Source organism: Miscanthus floridulus, chromosome 7, assembly GCF_019320115.1.
Source record: "Miscanthus floridulus cultivar M001 chromosome 7, ASM1932011v1, whole genome shotgun sequence".
In the NCBI taxonomy this organism is placed as follows: domain Eukaryota; kingdom Viridiplantae; phylum Streptophyta; class Magnoliopsida; order Poales; family Poaceae; genus Miscanthus; species Miscanthus floridulus.
This window is the reverse complement of record NC_089586.1, coordinates 86,815,538-86,841,165: the sequence shown is the minus strand read 5'-3', so window position 1 is coordinate 86,841,165 and position 25,628 is coordinate 86,815,538. Positions and strand designations below refer to the sequence as shown.

At 45.8% G+C, this 25,628-nt stretch overlaps 2 protein-coding genes across 5 annotated transcripts; both read right to left on the bottom strand.

Annotated features, from left to right (window-relative positions):
* Positions 1-12,424: 12,424 nt before the first annotated feature.
* On the bottom strand, positions 12,425-14,615 carry LOC136467230 (uncharacterized). Of its 2 annotated transcripts, XM_066465845.1 has the most exons (4): positions 14,101-14,615; positions 13,729-13,899; positions 13,527-13,620; positions 12,425-13,191 (listed from the first exon to the last, which is right to left on the bottom strand). In XM_066465845.1, coding segments are annotated over exons 1-4 (744 nt in total). In that variant the 5' UTR covers positions 14,579-14,615; the 3' UTR covers positions 12,425-13,190. The 2 variants fall into 2 exon arrangements, with proteins under 2 accessions (XP_066321942.1, XP_066321941.1); XM_066465844.1 differs by lacking the exon at positions 12,425-13,191 and having other exon boundaries at positions 13,301-13,620; positions 14,101-14,614.
* Positions 14,616-17,551: 2,936 nt separating this feature from the next.
* Positions 17,552-25,543, bottom strand: LOC136467229 (glycerophosphodiester phosphodiesterase GDPDL3-like). 3 transcript variants are annotated; one of them, XM_066465841.1, is made up of 9 exons: positions 25,157-25,543; positions 21,207-21,500; positions 20,910-21,022; positions 20,325-20,823; positions 20,046-20,141; positions 19,674-19,961; positions 19,317-19,456; positions 18,139-18,625; positions 17,552-18,049 (listed from the first exon to the last, which is right to left on the bottom strand). In XM_066465841.1, the coding sequence occupies exons 1-9, from the start codon at positions 25,275-25,277 to the stop codon at positions 17,787-17,789; spliced, it is 2,301 nt and encodes a 766-aa protein (XP_066321938.1). In that variant the 5' UTR covers positions 25,278-25,543; the 3' UTR covers positions 17,552-17,786. The 3 variants fall into 3 exon arrangements, with proteins under 3 accessions (XP_066321938.1, XP_066321939.1, XP_066321940.1); XM_066465842.1 differs by having other exon boundaries at positions 20,046-20,135; XM_066465843.1 differs by having other exon boundaries at positions 20,046-20,084; positions 25,157-25,541.
* Between the last annotated feature and the right edge of the window lie 85 nt (positions 25,544-25,628).

The following is a 25,628-nucleotide window of genomic DNA, read 5'->3' as shown; positions in this document are numbered from 1 at the left end:
CCTCAGCTCCACCCTTCTCAAATGGCCGGTTGGGGGTTGTATTTATAAGCCCCACTGAGAAAGTAGCCGTTGGGGTCGAACTCCCGCAATTCTGCTACTGACCGGACGCTGAGATCGTCCTGACCAGACACGTCCGGTCGTCCCGACCATTGCAGCCGCGAACTGCTGATCGGACGCTGCCAGCGTCCGGTCGCCTTCCACCGGACGCGTTCGGTCGCAGTTTTGCGCGCCTGGAACCTCTCTGTACTCGATCGGACGCTGATGCCCTATGTCCGGTCGGTTGCCGCCCGCGTCCGGTCCTCGCGTCCGGTCGCCTGTCTGCCAAGTCTCCACCCAGCGTCCGGTCGCAGCGTTCGGTCGCTTGTCCAGCGTCCGGTCACCACAGTGAGCTCGTTTCTTCACGATCTTGCATATGGCTTGGTTCCAATCTTCATGCTTGGACTTTGCTTGATATCTTGGGTCTTCACTTGTGCTTCTACAGTCTTGCTTGAGGTGCTGATCATCGGATCATCACATCGCCTTCGTCCAAGTCACGTCTTGCACCCTATTGGACTACAAAACAAACACTTACAAATTCATTAGTCCAATTTGGTTGTGTTGGTCATCAAACACCAAAATCCAAAGTAAATGGGCCAAAGGTCCATTTGCCTTACACAGGTGAAGACTTACAATTTTGCATACTATATTTTTTAGAACTTTTTCTAAGTATGCCTTTTGTGATAATCCTAAAACCCCATTTTCTCTATCTCGGTGAATCTCTATTCCTAGGACGAACGAAGCTTTACCGAGATCCTTCATATCAAACTTTGAGGACAAGAACTTCTTTATTTCTAGTAGTAGATTAACATCACTGCTAGCGAGCAAGATGTCATCCAAATACAAGACTAGAAAAATGTATTTCCTATTCTTAAACTTTGCATAAACGCAATTGTCCTCTACATTTTCTTGAAACACAAACTTGCTTATTGTACTATCAAACTTCAAATATCACTATCTTGAAGCTTGTTTTAATCCATAAATGGATTTCTTCAGGCGGCATCCCATGCGTTCTTTTTCTTTCAAAACAAAACCTTTCGGTTGTGCCATGTAAATATTTTCCTCCAAATTCTCGTTTAGGAACGCCGTCTTTACATCTATCTGATGTAACTCTAAGTCGTAATGTGCTACAAGCGCCATTATGATTCTAAAAGAATCATTATATGAGACTGGAGAAAATGTCTCATTGTAATCTATGCCTTCTCTTTGCGTGAAACCTTTTGCCACAAGTCATGCTTTAAACCTTTCTATATTCTCTCTGGAGTCATGTTTAGTTTTGTAGACCTATTTATAGCCTACTGTCCTGGCTCCTTTATGAATTGTTTCTAAGTTCTAAACACCATTGGTTTTCATTGATTTCATTTCATCTTTCATGGCTTCAAGCCACTTGGATGAGTGAGCGCTTCTCATGGCTTCTTCAAATAAGGTGGGATAACCCTCCATTTGAAATTCTTTACTTTCATAAACTTCATAATCATCATGAATGGCTGATCTCCTGACTCTTTGAGACCTTCTAGGGGCCTCGTTAGATGACGCTTGTTCTACATGAGGCTGTTGTTGCTCTCCCTCATGTGTGACAATAGGTTCTTGGGGATCCTAAAGGACAGGTTTCTCATGTTCATTCATTGTTGCCACATGAGAACTAACAATAGGTACTGTTACTACAGTGTCTTGCACTGTTGGTACAGCAACAACAGGTAGCGTAAAGAATGGTTCCTGAACCATAGAAGTGGGCACGTATACCCGCTTCTTTTTAAAACTAATTTCTCATGCTACTATGCTCCCCCCGATCATGTCATCCTCTAAGAAGACAGCATGTCTTGTTTCTACAAACTTCGTTTATCTGTCAGAACAATAGAAGCGATAACCTTTTGACTTTTCTGGATAGCCAATGAAATGGCAGCTGACTCTCTTGGAGTCTAGATTCCCTATGTTTGGGTTAAATAGTTTTGCCTCAGCTAGACAACCCTACACACGTAAATAGTTTAGTGAGGGTTCCTTTCCTGTCCACAACTCATACGGTGTTTTGGGCACCGACTTACTTGGCACTCGATTAAGAATATGAATGACGGTTTTTAACGCCTCCATCCATAAACTTATCGATAGGGTAGAGTAACTTATCATACTTCTTACCATATCTATTACGGTACGATTATGTCTTTCAGCTACTCCATTCTGCTGAGGATTGCCCGGTGTAGAATATTGGGCTACTATGCCATTTCCTGTAAGTACCTTACAAAGAGTCCAGTAACTTAGCCATACGGTGTGTGCCGACCGTAGTACTCTCTCCATGGTCAGACCTTACTACCTTAATCTTTAAATTGTGTTGATTTTCAACTTTAGCCTTCAATATCTTAAATTTATCCAATGCTTCCGATCTTTCTTTAATTTGATAAATATAGCCAAAATAAGAATAGTCATGTGTGAATGTTACAAATGAATCATAACCATCCACACTCTTTATAGGAAAAGGACCACAGATGTCTGTGTGAACTATTTCTAAAATTCCTATGCTTCATTTGACATATTTATTTATTTTCTTAACGTACTTTCCTTTTATGCAATCTATGCATTATTCTAAATCTGAAAATTCTAAAGGCAGAAGAATTGATTTCTTAATCAATCGCTCTATTCTCCCCCTCAAAATATGGTCTAAACGACGGTGCCATAATTTCGAAGATACATCATGTACTCTCTTCCGCTTATTTGTTGCATTCATAGATGAGGAAGCATTCCCATTCTCAGTACTTACATCATTTACATTCTCAGAAAGTGATAATAAATAAAGCTTGTCTTGTCGGAAGGTAAGACCAACACATTTATTATTATAAATAATCTGACATTTACTATTACCAAAATGGCAATCATATCCATCGTCATCTAAACGTGAAACACTTATTAAGTTTCTTCGCAAAGAGGGTATAAATAGAACATCTAAAAGCTTAAGTAGAAAACCATCAACTAATTCTAGAGAAAGATCTCCAATGGCTTCATCTTCAGCTTCAACTCCATTTGCTACTTTAATTCTTCTTTCTCCTCTTTGTAGGGTCCTCTTCGTACGGAAACCTTGTAATGAATTTGCAACATGAACAATTGCACCTAAATCAATCCACCAAGTAGATTTTGCATAACTTAAATACAGGGATTCATTTATGAATGTAATGAAATCATCACCTCTCTTCAAAAGGCTCTTCAGGAAGTCTGGACAATCCCTCTTGTAGTGTCCATGATTCTTGCACCATTTGCATTGATCCTTCTCAACTTGAGCATTGTTGTTCTTCGGATGGTGGTCATTCTGAGGGGCTTTCCCTTGAGGTTTGATATTCTTATTGAAGTTCCTTTTCTTATCCTTCACAAGGTTAGCAGAGTCACCTTGTAAGGACTTTAGCCTTTCCTCTTCTTGAACATATATTGCGATGAGATTCTCTATGTCCCACTTATCGGGTTGCATGTTATAATTAACAACAAAGGTTTCATATTCCTTTGGCAAGGAAGTAAAAACCAAATGAATCAGGAACTCATCCTTGAGCCCCAAATCTATTGGCTTTAGCTTCGAAGCCGTGTTGCTCATCTTCAGTATGTGCTCTCTGATACCGCCACCAGTATATTTCTCATTGAATAATTTCTTGATCAAAGTACTAGCATAAGCCTTTGAAGAGCCAGTGAACTGACTCTCCACCTTCTTAAGATACTCCGTGGCGATATCCCAATCTAGGATAGACCCTCTTATTGCATCTGAAATTATGGACTTAGCCACCATAAGCACTTGCGGTTTGAAATGTCTCATTTCTTGTGTTCGAGATCATACTTCATCCGCACTTCTGCATGATCTCGCTGTCGAGCAGTGAAATCAGCATCAGACTCATTTTCTTTTCTCACCGGGTCCACTGGCTTAGTAGGACACGGGGAGGTAAGCACTAGATCATTTTCAGACAGCGCAAGTGCTAGTTCATACTTCTCTCGCCATACCCTATAGTTGCCCCCTTCAAGAGGCGGTATATGCGAGATGAATGTCATTGGGTTGAATCCTAAAAAACACCGTCAGCGATAGTGAGAAAATATGACATCATAATTGCATGCTTTAATTTAACGTTGGTCAAAATTAAAACATACAATATTCTTATACACTAATTCTATATCACCGTTGGACAGAAATAGAATTAATGCATGGAAAACTTATGAATAAACATTATAATATTGCTATTATCAACATTGGTTAGAAAAATAATAACATTATAATTTACTGATTAAAATTGACTACTCTTCAAATTAAATTCTCCCGTTGGTTCGAATTTAATTAGAAGATTATAAACTTTAACATCGCAGCGGAAACATGAATATATAATAATTATCTACTTTTCAGAAGCATTTTCATATTCATATCTACTTTCTGGAAAAAGTAACACGTTGGTGTAATTTTACCAGAAATTTTAAACCTTCGAAATTCATCAAAATTCATTCAAATCTGCTTCTGAAAATAAATAAATTTCAAACGTCATTCGCTGTTCATTATGGCCCAGCCTGCAGCAGCAGTAAGCAGCCCAGCAGCAACAGTGCGCGGCTCGGCAGCGGCGGCGGCTCGTGCACAAGCGCTCACGGTGCCTCCTGTAAGGAAAATGGACCCTTGGCCCATTTACTTTGGATTTTGGTGTTTGATGACCAACACAACCAAATTGGACTAATGAATTTGTAAGTGTTTGTTTTGTAGTCCAATAGGGTGCAAGACGTGACTTGGACGATGGCGATGTGATGATCCGATGATCAACACCTCAAGCAAGACATTAGAAGCACAAGAAAAGACCCAAGATATCAAGCAAAGTCCAAGCATGAAGATAGGAACCAAGCCGTACGCAAGATCGCGAAGAAACGAGCTCGTAGAGGCGACCGGACGCTGAAAGCACGACCGAACGCTGGACCGGTGGCTCGGCAGACAGGCGACCAGACGCGAGGACCGGACGCTGGCGGCAACCGACCGGACGCAGAAACACAGCGTCCGATCGAGTACAGAGAGGTTCCAGGCACGCGAAACTGCGACCGGACGCGTCCGGTGGCAGGCGATCGGACGCTGGCAGCGTCCGATCAGTAGTTCGCGGCTGCAACGGTCGGGACGACCGGACGCGTCCGGTCAGGACAATTTCAGCGTCCGGTCAGTAGCAGAATTGCGGGAGTTCGACCCCAACGGCTACTTTCTCAGTGGGGCTTATAAATACAACCCCCAACCGGCCATTTGAGTAGTGTGGAGCTGAGGAAACATACCAAGGGTGTTGATACACCATTTTAGTGATCTCCACTTGCTAAGTGCTTAGTGTTTCATCAGGTGATTAGCGTAGGTGCTTTGCGAAGTGCTTAGGTTGATTAGACCACCGCTTATGCGCTTGCTCTAGGTGTTTGCCTAGTGTTTAGTGAGGTTTGCATACCTCTTGCCACCCCGTGCTTGCGAGCACAAGAGTTGTACATCGAAGGGGCTTGAAGTCTTGCGAGATCGCACCAACCGCGTTTGTGGTGCGGCCGCCACCGTGTACCAAAGGGAACAAGGCCCGCGGCGTTTCGGCCGAAAGCTTGATAGTGAAGACGGCGGGGAGCATCCGGGAGAGGCTTGCCGGAAGGCACATCGGAGACCCACTTGCGCGTGGGGAAGGCCCGAGGCTATCCACGGAGTTACCCGACCGGGAGCTTGGCCCTTGCGAGGGATTCCTTGCGAGGGGCTCCAACGAGGACTAGGGGGAAGCTTGCGCGCTTCTCGATACCTCGGTAAAAATACCGGAGTTATCGACGGGAGTTTGCATATCTCTACCTTGCTCTTTAAGCTTCCGCATTTACATTGACCATTTTATTATCATTTGCGGTAGAGATAGCAACACACTAGCAAAACCGTAGTTGCACATCTAGATAGATTATCTTTTGCATAGGTTTTGCTAGAGGTAGAAATAGAGGCCATAGTTTAGAGTTAGACTTTTAAGTTGCCTAATTCACCCCCCCTCTTAGGCGTCCACGTGTCCTACAAGTGGTATCAGAGCCGGTTGGCTCATATTTGGACCTTTGGCTTAACCGCTGTTGAGCCGACGCTAATTAGAGTGGTTGGGATGGATAACGCTAGGCCTCCACAATTTGACGGCACTAACTTCCTCTATTATAAGGCTAGAATGGCTTGCCATCTTGAGGCGGTTGATTTAGGTGTATGGAGAGTCACTCGCGATGGGATGAAAACCATTAAGAATCCCGAAAAACCCACGAAGAGTGATGAAAAAGAATTGCATTTCAATGCTAGAGCTAAAAATTGCTTGTTTGAATCTTTTAGCATGGATGTTTTTAACCAAGTATTTACTTTAAATACGGCACATAAAATTTGGTTAAAACTCCAAGAGCTCCATGACGGCACAAGTAATGTCCGTGAGCAAAAACATTGTCTAGCTAAGCAAAATTATGATTCCTTTACAATGAATGAAGATGAGCTTGTTCGTGATATGTATTCTCGATTGAATCTAATTATCAATGAGCTCCACTCTATAGGATTATTAAAGCTAGATGATGCGGACATCGTGAGGAAGATCATCTCCGTGCTACCACAAAAGAAATATTCAAGCATCATCACCATCCTTCACAATATGGAGGACTTGAGCACCATGACCCCGGGGATTATCATTGGCAAGATAGTGGCATTTGAAATGTCACGCAAGATGGGTCAAGAAGAAACCTCTTCATCAAGCAAAGGCAAAGCTCTCGCATGTAGCGAGAAAAAGAAGATGAAGGGCAAGAAAGTTGAGACAAGCTCAAGCTCAAGTTCCTCAAGTGAAGATGAAGATGAGGATGATGATGATGAAGAAGAAGAATCAAGTGATGATCAATCTTCCTCCTCCACCTCCGACCTTGATGAAGAATCAATCAAACTTATCAACAAGGTGGAGAAGATGATCCAAAAGCTCAATGTCAAGGGTGTGCCCATCCAAATCCAAGACCTTATTTTCACCAATCAAAGAAACGAGCAAAGAAAGAGAGGATGCTATGGATGTGGCGAGGTGGGGCACTTTGTGGAAGTTTGTACAAACAAGCCCACACCCAAGACAAAGAAGAAGACGTGCAAGAACAAAGCCCTCACATCAATAAGGTCATGGGATGATTCTTCAAGTGAAGAAGACCATCACAAGAGGCGAGGGCGCAAACACTCATCATCAAGCTCTTCTCGTGTGTGCCTTATGGCACGAGGTAACGAAAGCTCATCCTCTAGTGAGAGTGATAGTGATGATGATTTGCCTTCTTACAATACAATTGTGCAACAAAATCTTAAATATGCTAAAGTTTGCACTAGTCAACAAAAGAAGCTCAAAATTTTAAAAGAAGAGCTAGGTAGTTCACAAGAAGCATACAAGAATTTACTTGAACAATATGAAAACTTTGCAAATCTCAATGTTGAACTATCTACAAAAATTGAGCAACTTGAGGCTAGTGCAACAACGAGTGCATGCACAATCAATGATAAGCATCTTGAAAAGAAAAATAAAAAATTAAAAGAAAAGTTAGCTAGCTCACAAAATGATTATCAAAGTTTGCTTGCTAAAATGGAAATCATGTGCAAGCATTGTGATGAGCTAACAAATAAAGTTGCTAATCTTGAGACCGTCAAAAATACCCCCACCAAGGCATCTAAAAGAAATGACATATTTAAAAAGGATGCCTCTACTTCTTGCAATGATTTATTTTTAGACTCACCCTTGTGCAACCAAGCTTGTGTTGAGAAAGTGATTGTAGATACATGCACACAAGAGGTTGTAAAGGAGAATGAGAAACTCAAGCAAGAAGTAGTTCGCCTCACCAAGGACTTGACTCAAGTGAAAGGCAAGGCAAAGCAAACCCAACTTCATCAAGATAACACCGTCAAGGGAGTGAAGAAGCTTGATGAAGGACAAACCGTGGTTTGCTACGTGTGCCACAAGGAAGGTCACAAGTCCTTTGAGTGCAAGGTGAAGAATGGGGGAGGAGAAAAGAAGAAAGAGAAAAAGCAAACAAGCAAGCTCTCCAACACCTACACCAACAAGGTGGACAAGAAAGCCTCCACACCTTATCTCTTGAAGAAGAAGAAAAATGACAAGGTGGTGGCCATCAAGGTGAACAAGCAAGCCAACAATGGGGTCAAACGCTGTTGGGTGCCAAAGGAAATCATTTCCAACATGAAAAGCACCAAGAAGGTTTGGATCCCGAGAGGGAAGTGAGAAGTCCAATGGACAACGGGGAATTTGGAGACTTGGCAAAGTATGAGTGCATTTCATGGGGTGCATCATGTTGGACAAAATCATTGCCAAGTGGGTTAGTGAATACTATGGACCCAAATTCCCCTTCCCATATTAGGTAACTAGATGTCATTACTTTTTAATTGGTACATCTTGCAATTAGATTTTCCTACAATTGGTATCTTTAAGCATCTAGTTACTCTTCATGCCTATGTTTGCATTTACATGTTTAAATCATTTTGCCATGCATACAATAGGTATATCTTATGGTAGGATTGCTCGGTTTCATTTTTAACTCTTGGAGCAAACCTACATAGTTTAAAATTGTTTAGAAGCAAGGCACATAGCTTATCTTACAATTGTTTATTAAATATGTGCCAAAGTCCAAATTGTAGATAATCTCTCCTGGATATCTTTTTGAAAATGATTCTCACATTCATGAGATGTCATCTTTCAAGTGGTATTTTTTAATTCTAAAATCAATGTGCATGATTTCTACAATGTATTCTATATTTGTGTGCACAAATTTAGGGGGAGTATTTCTACAACTTGGATGCTTTGAGACTAACACTTTTTAAATGGTATCAACTTCTCAAACCTATCACATGTGTAGTAGTCTCATTGTAAGGAAATTGGAGTCCCCAAAGTTAAGCATCATTCTTCATTTAGTATCATCATGTTGACTTCATTTTGATATTTATATGCTTTCTCCATGCATTATATAGATTAAACTCCTTTGTGCAATAATTTGCCAATTATGCATATGCTTTGCTTTCTATCATATGTATGCATTTATGTAGGGGGAGCTTAGTCTATATAATGTGAGAGTCAAATTTTGTGATCTATCCAATTCTACATACAAAGGATCACAAAGTTTGACCCTCCCTTGTGCTACTAATGTCTTCCTTTTCGGTGTTTGATGCCAAAGGGGGAGAATTTGGAGGACCAAAGGCAAGCATTAAGTTAATGTTTACAAATGGTAATGGTCCAAGAAAGGGAGGATAGTGGATTATGGATTAGTTTAAGTAATGGGGATAATTTATAAGAAGCAAAACCTTAATCCATAATGCCACATGGGGACATTTGCAAGGGCAAGCTAGGTCTTCAATTGGTATCATAGTCTTTCATGTAGTATCTCTTAGCATCATAAAACCTTGCCCCTTGCATTGCATCCTAGCAAGTAGATAGTTTTTTAAATTAAAAATTTTGTTATTTGCTTGCTTTGGTCGTGTTGGCATCAATCACCAAAAAGGGGGAGATTGTAAGGAAAATGGACCCTTGGCCCATTTACTTTGGATTTTGGTGTTTGATGACCAACACAACCAAATTGGACTAATGAATTTGTAAGTGTTTGTTTTGTAGTCCAATAGGGTGCAAGACGTGACTTGGACGATGGCGACGTGATGATCCGATGATCAACACCTCAAGCAAGACATTAGAAGCACAAGAAAAGACCCAAGATATCAAGCAAAGTCCAAGCATGAAGATAGAAACCAAGCCGTACGCAAGATCGCGAAGAAACGAGCTCGTAGAGGCGACCGGACGCTGAAAGCGCGATCGGACGCTGGACCGGTGGCTCGGCAGACAGGCGACCGGACGCGAGGACCGGACGCTGGCGGCAACCGACCGGACGCAGAAACACAGCGTTCGATCGAGTACAGAGAGGTTCCAGGCGCGCGAAACTGCGACCGGACGCGTCCGGTGGCAGGCGACCGGACGCTGGCAGCGTCCGATCGGTAGTTCGCGGCTGCAACGGTCGGGACGACCGGACGCGTTCGGTCAGGACAATTTCAGTCTCCGGTCAGTAGCAGAATTGCGGGAGTTCGACCCCAACGGCTACTTTCTCAGTGGGGCTTATAAATACAACCCCCAACCGGCCATTTGAGTAGTGTGGAGCTGAGGAAACATACCAAGGGTGTTGATACACCATTTTAGTGATCTCCACTTGCTAAGTGCTTAGTGTTTCATCAGGTGATTAGCGTAGGTGCTTTGCGAAGTGCTTAGGTTGATTAGACCACCGCTTATGCGCTTGCTCTAGGTGTTTGCCTAGTGTTTAGTGAGGTTTGCATACCTCTTTGCCACCCCATGCTTGCTAGCACAAGAGTTGTACATCGGAGGGGCTTGAAGTCTTGCGAGATCGCACCAACCGCGTTTGTGGTGCGGCCGCCACCGTGTACCGAAGGGAACAAGGCCCGCGGCGTTTCGGCCGAAAGCTTGATAGTGAAGACGGCGGGGAGCATCCGGGAGAGGCTTGCCGGAAGGCACATCGGAGACCCACTTGCGCGTGGGGAAGGCCCGAGGCTATCCACGGAGTTACCCGACCGGGAGCTTGGCCCTTGCGAGGGATTCCTTACGAGGGGCTCCAACGAGGACTAGGGGGAAGCTTGCGCGCTTCTCGATACCTCGGTAAAAATACCGGAGTCGTCGACGGGAGTTTGCATATCTCTACCTTGCTCTTTAAGCTTCCGCATTTACATTGATCATTTTATTATCATTTGCGGTAGAGATAGCAACACACTAGCAAAACCGTAGTTGCACATCTAGATAGATTATCTTTTGCATAGGTTTTGCTAGAGGTAGAAAAAGAGGCCATAGTTTAGAGTTAGATTTTTAAGTTGCCTAATTCACCCCCCCTCTTAGGCGTCCACGTGTCCTACACCTCCCCCGCGCCCAGGCCGCAACCTGGGCCTGGGACGGGAAAGCTCTCGCCCGCCTAGGCTCAATTTGGCCCGGGTGTTCTCGATCATCCATCTGCATCGGACGGTCGAGCGCGCGCGTCGGCCAAAAAAAAACCCTGATGCCACGGCCTCCCCCAAAACCTTATCTCATTCACGTCTTCCCTTTCTCTCTCTTCGTCGCGCCCCTCTCTTCTCCTCAGCGCAGCAACCGGTGAGCGAAAGAGCGAGAGCGCAGAGAGAGATGATGGCGCCGTTGCTGGCCCCCTCACCGGCGCGCGCGCTCCCCAGTGGATGAGTGCCCTACCGTCGAGCGGCCTAGCGGCGGCGCCCTTGGCCGAAGCTCGCATGCACCTGATGAGCAACGACTCGGCCTTCTTCTCGCGCGTCGACAAAATAGCAACGCGGTGCAGCGGCGAGGTAAGCCGTCTTCTAAAGCCCTTCCCCTTTCCCCTTCTTCCCTCTGAATGGATTTTCTTTCTCTTCTTCTCGGAAGTTGTCCGATTTAGGGGTAGGGTTAGGGTTGCGTACTGTTCTTCTTCCTCGAGTTGTTTGCGCGGGTTAGGGTTAGGGTTTGAGTTGCTTTTCAAAACCGAGACCTTCCTCACCCTTTTTCTCCACCCGATTTTGGGTTTAGGGTTTGATGAACCCTCTGTTTAGATCTGAAAACGGATCTATCACCTCCTTCTAAATGCTGCTATTCGATTTTCTACTCCGATAGGCTAGATCTACGTCTAGTTAGACGACTGATACCATTGATAGAAGTAGAACAGGATCACTAGCCATAGATCTAGCATGTTTACTTGTGTTTGGAATAAACAGTGAGTCCTAGAACATCTACTAGTACGGGATTAATAGATAGAGTGAGAGAGAGGGGGGTGAAGAAGGTGCAAACCATCGGCCGTCTTCGAAGAAGACGGGCTGGCCATCGCAGCGCTCGGTGGAGACTTGGTAGAGGCGCGGTGGTGAAAGGCGGCAGTGCAGTAGCGGCGTTGTCCGCGGTCGTAGGTGCAGTCCAGTGACGGCGGCGAACCTTGTGATGGCGCTTCCCGTCACTGGCTGCGCACCCTCTCTTAGATCAGATTAGGGTAATATCGGTGGGGCGGCTGTAGCTCGTTCAACCTCGTGAAGAGAGCCGTCGGCCCCCATCTCTGTTTTTATAGCGCAGTGTAACGGGGCCCACCAACCATGTAGGGTTGGGCGCCTCCGATCATGGCGCGGATCCAATGGTCCAATTGGCCGTAACAGGTTAATGGCCTCGCCTACATGCTCTGTCTCCTCCTTTCAGGCTACAGATAAGGGTGGGTTAATGGAGAAAAGTCATTGCATTAGTCAACGCCCGAGCTACCTCCATTTGGTCATGGCACGAGTAAGCACAACAAATGCAAGTAATTGGTTTGTTGTTTCTGGGGTTGAGATGAGATGGATGGATGAGGTGGTGGGGACGTAGGGGCAAAGGTGGCCTGCAGCTTTGCCACTGCTTGTTATGGGAATATGGATGAATGGATGATGCATTACATGTTGTCTCAAGTTGAGGAAAACTTGGACTCTGTTTTCTTCTGAAGGAGTTGGCAGGGTGACCCAGTGTTCAGTTCAGGTAGGACTTCGACTATTTGAGGTGTAGTATCATTGTTCGGAAACTTCAGACGGCAAAAGATGCTGACAACAGATTTCACCTGATTACGTTACATGGATCAGCAATGCTACTGCAGATTTGCCTTGGCCTTCAGCAAAGTGGCCTCATTTCGTTGTTACGCCATTGCCTTGTCTAGGGTACCTGCCTTCCCCAACGCCATGCTTTTACTTGTAGCCTCATGTGCCATGTAGAATCAGATAAAAAAATAGATGCTCTATATTTATCATAGTGTTTTGCAAAAGCTACATATGCTTGGGAAGAGAAGATGGTCCATGCTAAAAAAGAAGAGGGAAAGGAAATAAAGGTGAGGCATGATGAAAGCAAAAAGTTTTTGTGCAAACCACAAGTAGTGATAGTTTGAATTATGTGAATAGTAGTCTCAATATTTCCTAACCTATGTGGATCACTTTATTTGTACTAAAACTAAGAGTGTTAGCCTCCATCGGTGATGCCCTTAGCTTCTCTCCTCGTTTCTTTTTCTTTTTCTGAAAATGTCTCCTCATTTCCTTGAATTCTCTGCCTTGTGTGTTGGGTCTCCAGTTATAGAATCTGATGAGTGACCGTACATACTTCACTATGCGCTACACACACTGACGGTGGGGGTATTTAGATAATCCATCTGCAGAGTAAAACGAAGAGTTTGTAACAAAGAAGTATCCTAGCGAAACATTCAGACGAACTCTTTCAGACAATCTGCAACGAGGCTGAACAACAAAGACCAGCAAATCTGCCAAATTACCCAGAGGCTGCCCGTTACCTCGACCAAATTGCATCAGTAACCATAATATTTTTTTCTTCAGGAAACGATTGCATCAACAGATTGCGCACACGCAACGTCAACCAAGAATTGGAAACCATATCTCGAACCTCGATGGAGATTCAGTACACACTCGCTAGTGCGCCACGAGAGCGAAGGAACCGAGGGAAAGAAGAAAGAGAGAGAGGCACTCGCACCACGGCTGCGCCGCCCCGCTGGTGGTGCTGCCGTTGCCGCCCAATCGGAGCGACTCCAGGACACGTTTTTCACCTGTCAGGACCTCGACCAGCCCTTGCGATCCACAAAACAAAACAAAACAAAGAAAGGATGAGGCGGATCGCACTACCACGACGATTTTGCAATGGCGATGACTATGAGCGAGGGCCCCTGACGGATTACCGTTAGTGTAGTCCCGGCAGTCGTGCTCCCCGACTACCAGGCCGGTCGGCCACCGCTCGCTGAACCTGCCGGCGGCGGCAACGGCGTCGTCGTCCCCGTCGCGGCAGCAGTGCCCGACGAGCCAGCACCGCCGGTCCGGGACCCTCCGCAGCGTCCTTCTACGAACCATGCCTTGCGAAAGAAAAATACTATTTTTTTTTGAAAAAGTACGGTATAATCGAAGCGAACAGGACGCTGAACATCCATCCATCCATTGCAGTTGCAGGAGCAGGACAAATAAATCCTCGCCATGGCAGGACAGGACAGATAGGCTCTCGCCATGGCACGAATCAATCAATCAACCGCGAAGGAAGGCGAAGGGTTTTACCATACCAGGGATCTCTCTCCGGGACAGCACCGCGAGCGCGGCGAGGGCGTCCTCCGGGTCCCGCGGCTGGAAATCGAACACTAGCGCCTGGGCCAGGGCCGGGTCGGGCCGCAGGAGCATCATGAAGTGCTGCAGGTCCCACATGCCCAGAGAGTAGCCCGCCGACATCAGCAGCTGCGCGGGGCCCCTGGGCGCCCGCAGGGGCACCGCCGTCACGTACACGGCCGCGTGCGTCGCCGGCGTCGAGGCGGGAGGCGGCATGGATGGGCGACGGACAGGCAGAAGACGCGACGATTGGCTGCGGCCGCGCCGTGGCCACACGCGAAACCCGCGGTTGTCAGTGAACACGGCGTGGCGTCCCCAACTCCCAACGGAGGGTGGATGGTGGCGCCCAGCCCAGCCGGTGGACGTCGCTCCTCCGCCGATGGCTGCTAGGGTACTGCTACTCTTCTGACTTGGCAGCTCTTGCGTGGCAAGTGGCATAATTGACTGCTCCAGTACAAATCTCCAATGTGCATTCCATAGTCCAATCCAATCACATCCTTTTCAGATTGCAGTACAGAATGATTCATTGGAGATTACTGCTACTCTTCTCACATTCTGGATGAACGAATGCTCAGTTCGGCGAGATTGTAACACTACGAACTAGAATTTAGGCGACCAAAGTAGTGATTGACATTCAGTCACACGTCGTCGGGATACATGGACTAATAAGATGGACTAACAACCAGTTAGGCTACACTAAAATTAGCCCACTCATTTATATGGCCTAGGGCTAACTTGAGGTTAGTTCAGTATTCAAAACAATGCCCTATATGTGAACTTAACGATATGGATTCAGACTTAGAGAAAGCCAAGTATTTGGTGCAAACTCCTCGCAAGAAAAGAAAAGAAAAAGTATTCAATGCAAACCCCCCTCAACACTACAAACGTGAAAATCTTACTAGAAAAAATATACTTCGAAGTATTAAAATTTTTAAAAAAATGAAAGGATACATATCGATACGTAATGCATGTGTAAATGTACTTTGCTTTGCCAAGCTGACCTGATTCGGCGCTGCTGTGGCCACACGTGAAGCATGGCATCATTTCCAAAAAAAAAAACAAAGAGTAAAATGCAAAGGTGTCACGACACTGGTGACTGATGCCACTGAAGAAGATGACCGAAGAACTGATGATGGACCTGAAGGCAATACAGGATTGGAGGCGGTAAAGTCTGTCATCACGAAGAGGCCCAAAAGGGTGACCCAGCCCAGTTTGAAGTATGCCGGCCCAGACTGGGTGGCCCACGGATGAAGAAGCCGTGTGGAATCCGAACTCTGTAGAAACGTTAACTAGCTTCTAAGAGGAAGGGAGAGGTAGGAAGGAAGAAGACGGTAGTGGCCGGCTGTGCCGGAGGTGTCGGAGGCGAGCGGTAGCTGGGTGTATCCCTAATCCAGTACTCACTTTTGTGCTAATGCAATCCGGATGTCGTAATATTCGTATCAAAAGTGTGAGCTCTCCAGCGTGTCAGAAGGCCTAAACCCTCTGCCTTACCACGGCCACGGCCATGGCCACGGCCCACCGCCCGACCCTCACCATGGCTCGAATCGGACCTTCCCCATTGGATCGGAGGCGAGGCTGGACGAAAAACTCGAAGCTCGCTCGGCTCGTGGCTGGCTCGACTTGCTCGGCTCAACTCGTTAGGATAACGAGCCAAGCCTAACCAAGATTGTAGCTCGTTAGCTGTAACGAGCTAACTCGTGAGCCGCTCGCGAGCTAAACGAACCAAACTTTCAGGAAAAAAAAAGTATTAGTTTTTGTATTACTTCATGTCTTGCACTTTATAATTGACTGGTAACTGGTCTAGACCCTATAAATTGACTGGTAACTAGTCTAGATGCATTTCTTTTATATTATTATTATTCTCAAACTTTAGATAAATGTAAATATTATATTTTGTGTATTTTTTATACCTGGCTCGCGAGCTTAACAAGCCAGCTTGAGTTTTTAATGAGTCAAGCCGAGCTGACTTTCTGGCTCGTTAAAATAACGAGCTGGCTCGACTCACTCGTTATCTTAACGAGCCAGAACCAGCTGGGGCCGAGCCAGCTCTTTATCCAGCCAGGCGGCGGCGAGGTTCGCCAGCATCCTGCGGAGCGTCATCTGGTCACGCCACCACGGCGCTCCGTGCCCGCCTCACAATCGCCGTGCAGGTAGATAGCCGCCTCAATCGCTCGCGGTCGCGGGGGCTCGGCCGCTCTAGCACAAGGTGCGCGCCAATGCGACGCGGTGGCCGCGGCATGCGCTGCCGGTCTCTTCCTCGTCCTCTACGAGACGAGAACACACATCCACACGGTCTGGGGTTGGAGCCGGAGCCGGGCCCTCCGGTGGCCTTCTTTCAAATTTCAATACGTATACGTTGCCTGCAACTCACGTCACGTTCCTTGACACCAAGCCACCTGTAGTATCTTCGTCGAGTTGTTGTGCGCATGCAACATGTTCGACGAAATGTACTTACGCCATTTGTGGCGACTGCACGCCGTGTCGTCATCGTTTGGGTGCTTCACTGCTTCCTGCTTCCTGCTTCCGCCGGAATGTCCACCGCGTTGAGTTATTCGCGTCTGTGCAGGCTGCCAAGGTGGCTGCGCTCGTCACACGGACTCGGCTACATTCCAGGTGACTGTGACTCCTATACGGCTACATCAACATGGTGTCCGTGTGGCCTTCCAGCCGGAGGATATGCTGCCGGACACTAGACACCTGCAAACAGCCTGCACGCACACAGTTTGCCCGGCGGGAGCCTGTCTTCCATGTGCGAGCCAAGCTGGTTTGATACGGAAACTAATCACGCCCTTGAAAGCACACGACATCTAGCATCGATGCTCATGGAATGTGGAGCTAGTTTGTCAGAACACCACGGCAGCGGGCTTGGTTAGTACCTCGCCGCGACTGTGTCGGATGGAGAGGAGGCGTTGGCCAACAACTTTAGTTTTAGTGGTATTATAGAACAAAAAAAAAAAAAACAGCTTCACTAGTGAAGCCGAACTGCGCTAAACAGACTCTAAATATCATTATTTCAGTTTCAGATGCCATCAGATTTAATGAACTACTTAAAAAGTTCATAGATAAAAAACAATTTTAGAGTTGATGGACCACTTAAAAAGTTCTTAGATTAAAAAAATTACAATTTTAGAATTGATAGACCTAGATAACACTGCTCACAAGTTATTGGACCTCTAATATATTTTACTTCTTTTCAAAACTCCCAAGTGCTTGTTTGGAACTTTGGATACACTCTAATTCACCCCAATCCACATGAGTTGGCAAAGATTTGGGTAGAAAATTAACTAATTGTACACCGCAATCCCTTCAAATCCATGTGGATTAAGATGGATTAGAGGGCATTCAAACAGACCCTTAGTATGTTTGCAGTCAATATTTTGCCCCCCAGAGGCAGGTTGAGGAAAGATGACCTGAACAATGTATCACCACACATATGTACCAAAATGTACCTAGAGGCAGCGGCAGCACACACAAGTGCCACCGTTGAGGTATCAAGCTGAACATCCATCCATCCTCCGAAACACCGGACAGAACAAGAAAAGAATCGCTACATAAAGGTGGTGGAAAGAATTGCTATTAGCAGTTCAATGTGAAATCCCCAGCTCTAATGTGCCCACGCCGCATATGATGTTGTGCAGGACTATCTTCAGATGAGGGAAGCACATAGCATCAGCAATGTGACGAGGATCAAGACATCGGTCTGCATTCTGAGGGCGGCATGCGAAGGCGATGCAGGCGTGGTGGTGTTACTGACTGGAGGTAGGGCTGGTTCTGCGACGTCAGCATCCGTCAAGAGTGGCATTGGGGCTGCTGCTGGTGGCTGTGCGGGCATCGTTGAAAGGAGGCCACCAGGTGTCGGAGGTGACATAAAGAGTGGTGCGTTCTTTCCCATGCTCGTGCAGGAGTTCACTGTGACCAATAAATTCATCGAGAACTTCATATATTTGAATCACTTAACAAATGATACAGTACTTGTGAAATTGTAATCAGGAACTTACATTTGTATCTGTGAGCAGTCCCAGGGAAATCAGTGATGACCCCATCCACATTAGCACCTTGCACATAAGCATTAATCTGTGCAGTAGCGTCTGCGAAGAAGTCATTTGGTTGAGAACCAAACTCATTCATGAGCACGTAAACGTAAACTTGGAGGCCAGCAGAGTGAAGGGTCGGAACAAGATTATTGGTCTGGTTTGTCAAATAATAATGGGTTTCCGGGAAAACAGATGTGGTGCTAACAGAAACAGCATTAGCAAACTTCTTAATATCTGCAAGGGAGGAAGGTGCAGCATCTCTGACATTTTCTTCAATCATGTAGACAAGGTTGTACTTGGTTTCCTGCTTGAACTTCACTAGAACTGAGCTGTTGGTTGACTGAATCATAACATTCTGGGCAGTCTGCTTGTTATAACCAGAGTCATCAAGGGCTTTGATCACTGCATCTACCACACCAAATCCAAGCTCCTCTGCCATGAAGGCAGCATGCTGCAAGAATTAAAAAGAGAAGGGAGAATGAGGTGTGGTGAGGACTTGCAAGAACTCCACCACATGAGACATAAAAAAGGGATTGGTTTTGCTCCAGTCATCCTTTCGTAGGGTAAGTTCACAGATTTTAAACCATGTCAAGTGTATTTAGTTAGGGGTAAAATCACATTATTTACTTTAACTTCAGGTTCTTCGCAAGCAAGTTCTAGACATAGAAATGCTAGTTAACCTAGTGAAGGATTAAGTAGCTAAAATATCTATGAACTGGTCACTGTGATTTTTAATTCTACTAGATTACTTGTGGGCTTGTGGCAGGGTCAAAACTAGACTAGATGGGCGAGGCATAGGGTTGAGTGGCCCAACTGCCAACGCTCTCATCAAGGTTCTGTACCAGAATGAAGTTTGAGGGTCACTAATCTAGAAATATTGGTCATTTATTTGGATCCTGCCAGTCTAGTCTTTAATCATATAAATAAAAAAAATCACTAACTGTACAGGTTGTGTTTTCAGATCTGTGAACTTTTTTCTATGAAAAAAAATGATTATCAAGTAATCCCTAAAAGGCATTGCTCTCGGTGCAGTATACTTGATAAATGGTAAGAGATTTGGAACAGCACTATAGCCAACTCCATATCACTCAAATCTAGGTTCACACTAGATATAACATTTTTCCACATCATTAATTTCTTACCTCAACAGTTATCATGATTCCTGACAAATCCTTTCCCTTTGCAAAGGTCAAAAAGTCTGATAATCTCATGAAATTTCCTGCATTCTTGTTTCTGGGATTTCTGTACTGGTACAAGTTGATCGCTGGGTTCGATATCATGGCTGCCAATAAAAAATGTTAGTCTTGAAGCAAATGCATGATCAGTTGTGAAGAAAAATTACAGATGGGCCATTAACTATTCACTAGTTATCAATTGCACAAAAAAGATGACTTAGCATAACCATATATACATGTGGATATCTAAACGTTTGGCTTCTATTTGCATAGCAAACATTCAGGTTTACAAAAAGTAGGGGAAATGACATCAAATCAACTTACGCTTTAGGTTCTTAGAAATATCATCCCAAGTAAGGTTGAAGGTGAAGACGCCAGGCCCAGCCTTCAGATCGTTGATGGTAGTTACTTGCGAAGCAAATTGTGATTTTGCAACAGTAGTAACATCCATTAGGTCAACAGAACTCATGCATAGCAGTATGCCATCTTTGGTCACTTGAACAGGACAGTCAATGACATCTGCACCATCGGCAACTGCCTTTTCATAAGCTTGGTCAGTGCAGTCTGGGTAGTCACCGCTAGCACCATTATGAGAGATAACTAGAGGTTTAGCTGCATTGTCAATGTGTGACGAAATTCAGTAACATTTATAAATAGGTGAAATTAAGCGTGAAGTGACAAAGGAAGCAGGTGTACCATGATCAATCTTGCTGGTGTTCAGGTTACTAAAGCAACCTGCAGGGGAAAAAGAAGAACAAATCAAGACCAAAGAGGCCATGACCCATGCTACATCTTCCAACTTGTTAGGGGATTCATGCCAAAGTCAAAATAATAATAATAATAACTGAACCATGATTCCATAACAACTATTCTAAATAAAACATCACACTGACCTAGTGCTACCTTGAGTGCATAAAATTCTTGAACACATACTTATTAATAGCATCATGAAAAAAAAAGGATAGATGGACTCACCAACTGCCTCTGAAGGAGTAATCGGAAAATCACTCAATACACCATCAACAGAGAAGGCACCGTTATCAATGAAGGAAAGATATTCCGCTAATGGATCAAAGCTGTAGTTATAGCTGATAGTAAAGTCATTTGCAAAATCAGCAGCATAGATTTCTAGCCCCGCTTTGTGAGCATCATCAACAACTGAAGTATAAGGCAGCAGGTAATTATCTGGTGTAACAGGCCAGATATAGCTTTTGGGAACAAGTATTCCAGAGGCAAAAGTCTTGACAAACGTTAGATTTTTCAACATTGAGCCATAAGTCTGATTTGTCGATGGCTCAATAGAGCGTTCGTCAAGAAAGCGGAACACAAGCTTCGTCTTCTTGCTAACTCTTCCAGATATACTGGTGAGGAAGTTCACTTCAGGCGATGAGATGTAATCGACAACAAATTTTTTCGATAAAGACAGGATATAGCTTCTCATGCTAAGCTTAAACTGGCTGTAGAAACTGTCTTGCTGCAATTTGGAAAGAAAACAAATGTTCAGGTGAGAGGAAAATCACCAACTTTTTAGTTCAAAGCTAGTTAAAGTTTTATCCCTACCTGGACATTTAACCAAACAGCAGCGGGATTAAATTGGGTGTAAACAGTTTCAACACGAGTTATTGGAAAGATACCATCATATGCATAGGCACGAGATAGGACCGATTGCTTCACTGCAAATATCAAAATGGGTTAATGAAGCATGACATCTGCATTTACTAAGTGGCATAAGATTCAATGCACAGACATGAGACATCTGAACATATTCCTTTGAGTGTACAAAAAGAATACCACAACAGTTAACAAGATCAAAATGCTCAAGACAATAGTGAAACACAAATTTGTAACTCCACTTACGAGATACGTTTAGCAGATCAGTGCTTGTGTAGTCCACGGAGAACCATCCCACCGTAGATACACCATTAACATTGTAGGTCTTCTTCCCTTGTGGAAAAACATTGGCTATCACTGTGCAGTTATCCATGTCTATGCTCGGTAGGCAGATACCACCGCCATCCTTTGTCAACCGAACATCACACCACACGGCTGTGTCAGGGGAGCTATGAGTCCCAAGAGTCTGATAAGCATAAAAACTGGAATCAGGAAATAGACCGGAGAACCCGCCCTTAGCAACGATTACTGGAGCCTTGCCTGGAAAAATGAGATGATTGTTACTGTTAGGGTCATGAGGATGGACAAAAGTACTGGAACAGCCCTAAGCGCTACGGCAGAAAATACAAAACCAAAATTACCGGACAGACATAAAACTGGTAAACACGCATGACCATGTGAAATTATAGGTCATTATCACCGTTAATTCAAAGCACCACCCGAATTAATATTCATCGAACTGATCCTGTTATGGCAAGTGGAGCCCCAGGGGCCCACGCGGTACTGTAGCGCGTGAACATAACAGCGTGAACAGTGCCGGATTAGATTACATTGGTTTGGTTTGTTAGGAAAGGAATAAGATAGATTGATTTGATTAGGATATTTTCTTAGGGGTCAAGTCAGTCATCTCTATAAAAGAGAACCCTGTATCAGTTATAATCAAGCAAGAAGCAACAATTAAGTTGCTGGCTTCCCCTGGGAGCCAGCCGTCCCTATCCTCTCTCCCTCGCGTGAACAGTACCCCTGGGGTACTGTAGCTCTCCCTCAACTCTCTCCCTCTCACTCCTAGCTGGTAGGGCATCAAGTCCTATCAATCTGGTATCAGAGATCTCTGGTTCGATCATGTCCAGCCCTCTACCGAGTTCTTCCCACCCGCCGTCGCCGCACACCCACCCGCCGCCAGCAGCGTCTTCGTCGGCGCTGCTGCCCCACACATCAGGCGCGCCGGCATTGGGCGCGCTGGCGTCCTCAGGGGTGATCGTGCCCTCTGCCCCGACGCCGTCGTCTCCCGCCGCCCTCGTCCTAACCCCGGAGCAGATGACGGCCGCAATCCTGGAGTTAGGGCAGGCCGTGGCGGACATCAGGGCCTTCCTCGTCGGGCCCTATGCACCCCAGCCGTAGCCGTGGTGGAGGACCCTGTGCTGCAGCAGGGGTCCGTGGCTGTGGATGGCATAGATCATCATGATCTTGTCGATGCCACCGCCGCCGACGAGACTCTCGAGCACGCCTTGCACATGGAGGAGCTCATGCAGATCACCGACTGCAACCAGCTGCGCGGCTTCGACGAGGCACCAGCGGCCGTCCACTTCGCCAAATCGGATCGGATCGATTCCGCTGTGGTTGCTGCACCGCCGTCCTTAACGACGTCGCCAGCAGCACCATCGGCAGCCGTAGTGGTGCCAGTGCAGTTCCACACTGCTACGCCACTTGCTGCATCGGCGCCATCACCAACAACGACAGTGTCAGCTACGTGTCGTTGCGCTCCTCTTCCCCCGCCATGGTCACATCACCAATGAAGGCCCCGGCTGCCACAACTCCGGCAGTCTCATCACCAGCTTCGCCAACAACCCCGCCGGCACTAGTGTCACCAATGCAGGCGATCATCCATGCACCGACATTGGCAGACATGGTGCCTTTGTCGCTGCCTCTACGAGCCGCAGCACCGATCCCTCGAGCAGGACCATGGCTGTTTGCATGCGCTTATTCTCCGCCGGCTCAGCAGCAGGCCTTCAAAGCTCCATTGGTCGCTTGGAGTACGCCTCCAGCACAGCCCCGCTCTGCTGCACCCATAGCGAGGGTGGCTGCTCGTGGAGGGCACCATCGACTCCACGTGCAGGCGCTCCATGGATTCGAGCCGAGCGGATTCGATTCCAGGCAGATCAGATGGCGCAGCCAAGTTTGGCACCTCGAGGAGGAAGGTATGGATCGTGCACCACTACAGACAGATCCCATGGGACGGAGTTGATTTTGGGGAGCCATATGTCTTCTGCCTCGATTACAACTGCAACATAGGACTCCTTGTGCAGAGCTGCCATGGCGATCTTCTCTGGACTGCAAGGTCTTCTGCTCTAGCAATCGCCACAGCTCGAGGACGAGTTGTCTTGAAGGGGCGGAGTAGTGTTATGGCAAGTGGAGCCGGACCACGGGCCCACGCGGTACTGTAGCACGTGAACATGACAGCATGAACAGTACCGGATTAGATTAGATTGGTTTGTTAGGAAAGGAATAAGATAGATTGATTCGATTAGGATGTTTCCTTAAGGGTCAAGTCAGTCATCTCTATAAAAGAGAATCCTGTATCAGTTATAAGCAAGAAGCAACAATTAAGTTGCGTAAAAAGTCTACTTAACCCCTCACCTATCAACCATGGTCTATTTCATCCCCCAACTATAAAACCGTCTATTTTACCCCCGGGCGGTTTTCGACGGCGGGTTTGCTACAGTAACAGTGGTTTTGCTACAGTAACTGTGGTTTCACCTTTTCTTTTTTTATTTATTTTCGCTGAATCTTTGAAAAATCATAGTAAATCACAGAAAAATTATAAAGTGGGAAATTTAATTTTGTTGGACTCCACATGAGTAGATCTACACAATGAACATATAATATGATATGCTTTAGTACAAAATTTTTGCTGTAGTTTTAGATTAATTGGAAAATCCAATTTTGTTTGTAATTAATTGGAACAATTCATAGCTGCAGCTTCTGTGGTCCAATTATGGTGAAATTTTTATGGTAGGCTAATTATTGTATGCTTCAACTATAGTAAAAATTTCGTACTCATTGGACCATGTATAACTTAATTATAGATAAATTCCAATTAATTACAGACAGAATTAGATTTTCCAATTAATCTAAAGGTACAGCAAAACCTTTGTACTAAAGCATACCACATTATATGTTAACTATGTAGATTTACTCATGTGGAGTCCAACAAAATTGGATTTTCCATTTTATGATTTTTCTATGATTTACTATGATTTTTCAAAGATTCAGCGAAAATAAATTAAAAAAAGTGAAACCAAAGTTACTGCAGCAAACCACCGTTACTGTAGCAAAACCACCATCGAAAACCGCCCGTGGGAGGTAAAATAGACGGTTTATAGACGGTTTTGAAAAGTTCATGGGGTAAAATAGACGGTTTTATAGTTTGGGGAGTGAAGTAGACCATGGTTGATAGGTGGGGGGTTAAGTAGACTTTTTCCATTAAGTTGCTGGCTTGCCCTGGGAGCCAGCCGCCCCTGCACTCTCTCTCCCTTGCATGAACAGTACCCGCGGGTACTGTAGCTCCCCTCAACTCTCTCCCCCTCACTCCTAGCTGGTAGGGCATAAAGTCCTATCAGATCCACTCCCATCCCATTCTCAAAACAAGCAATCCCCATGGGTCCATAAGCAGCCGATGAACAGTATGCGTCAGCAGCTAATGATTTACGAGTATTTCTCACTAAGAAAGTGATTATGCATAGGCTTGTACTTGAGGACACGGTGATGTAAACAATAAAATGTGCGTCTATTGAATCCCAACCAAATGCCACTTAGCTGGATAGGCTACCGTGCATTTTTTTTTGACGAAATGCTAAAAGGTAAGCATCATGGCTGGCCCCAAGCTTCCAACCAGAAATCTAGTCCCCCAAACAGTGCTAAAGACTAGCAAAACTATTTTGCTGCAGAAGCCCTAAAAAAACTATTTTGCTGCAGAAAAACAGAAGCTTGAGCCCCCCAAAAAAGAACTAAATGCGCAGCCAGTTCATGCTCATCCTGAAGATCCAGGCCAAGCTGTAGTACAGAAACCAAATTCGCAGTTTACAGGCAAAAAAGGCTGATCTTTAAGCGAAGAGTGGCAGCACTTCGATCAGATCAGATCACATACACACCAACTTTTCAAGAAACGAAGTGAGAGCGCAGCGAATCGAGCTTACCGCTCAGGGTCTTCCAGGTGGAACCCTTCTGGGCGGCGGCGGAGCCGAGCGCGAGCGAGAGCAGCAGCAGGAGCAGCTGGGCGGAACCAAGAAGGGAGCAGGCGCCGCTGCTCCTCCCCATTGCGGGCCGACACCACCTACGCGACCACCGGCGGCGGCGTCAGCAGCAGACGCAGCTCACGGAACTGGAAATCCAAGAACGCCCCCTGGAAGGGGGAGCAGAGGAAGCGGGTGGCGATGATGAGGGGACGAGCCAGGGAGGGAGAGCAATGCGCGTCCGGTGGCCGCGTTGGCGTTGGATTTTTAAGACCCAGAGAGAGAGAGAGACAAAAGAAATCGGGGGCGAGGCGATGCGATGCTGCTGCTGAGCTGTGTCTGGCATCAGACCATCAGGGTCAGGGGAGGAGGGGGAAGGTGGTCAGAAAACGGCGTGTGAGATGCTCCGAATCGGTCGTTTCCAACCTCTGCCAAG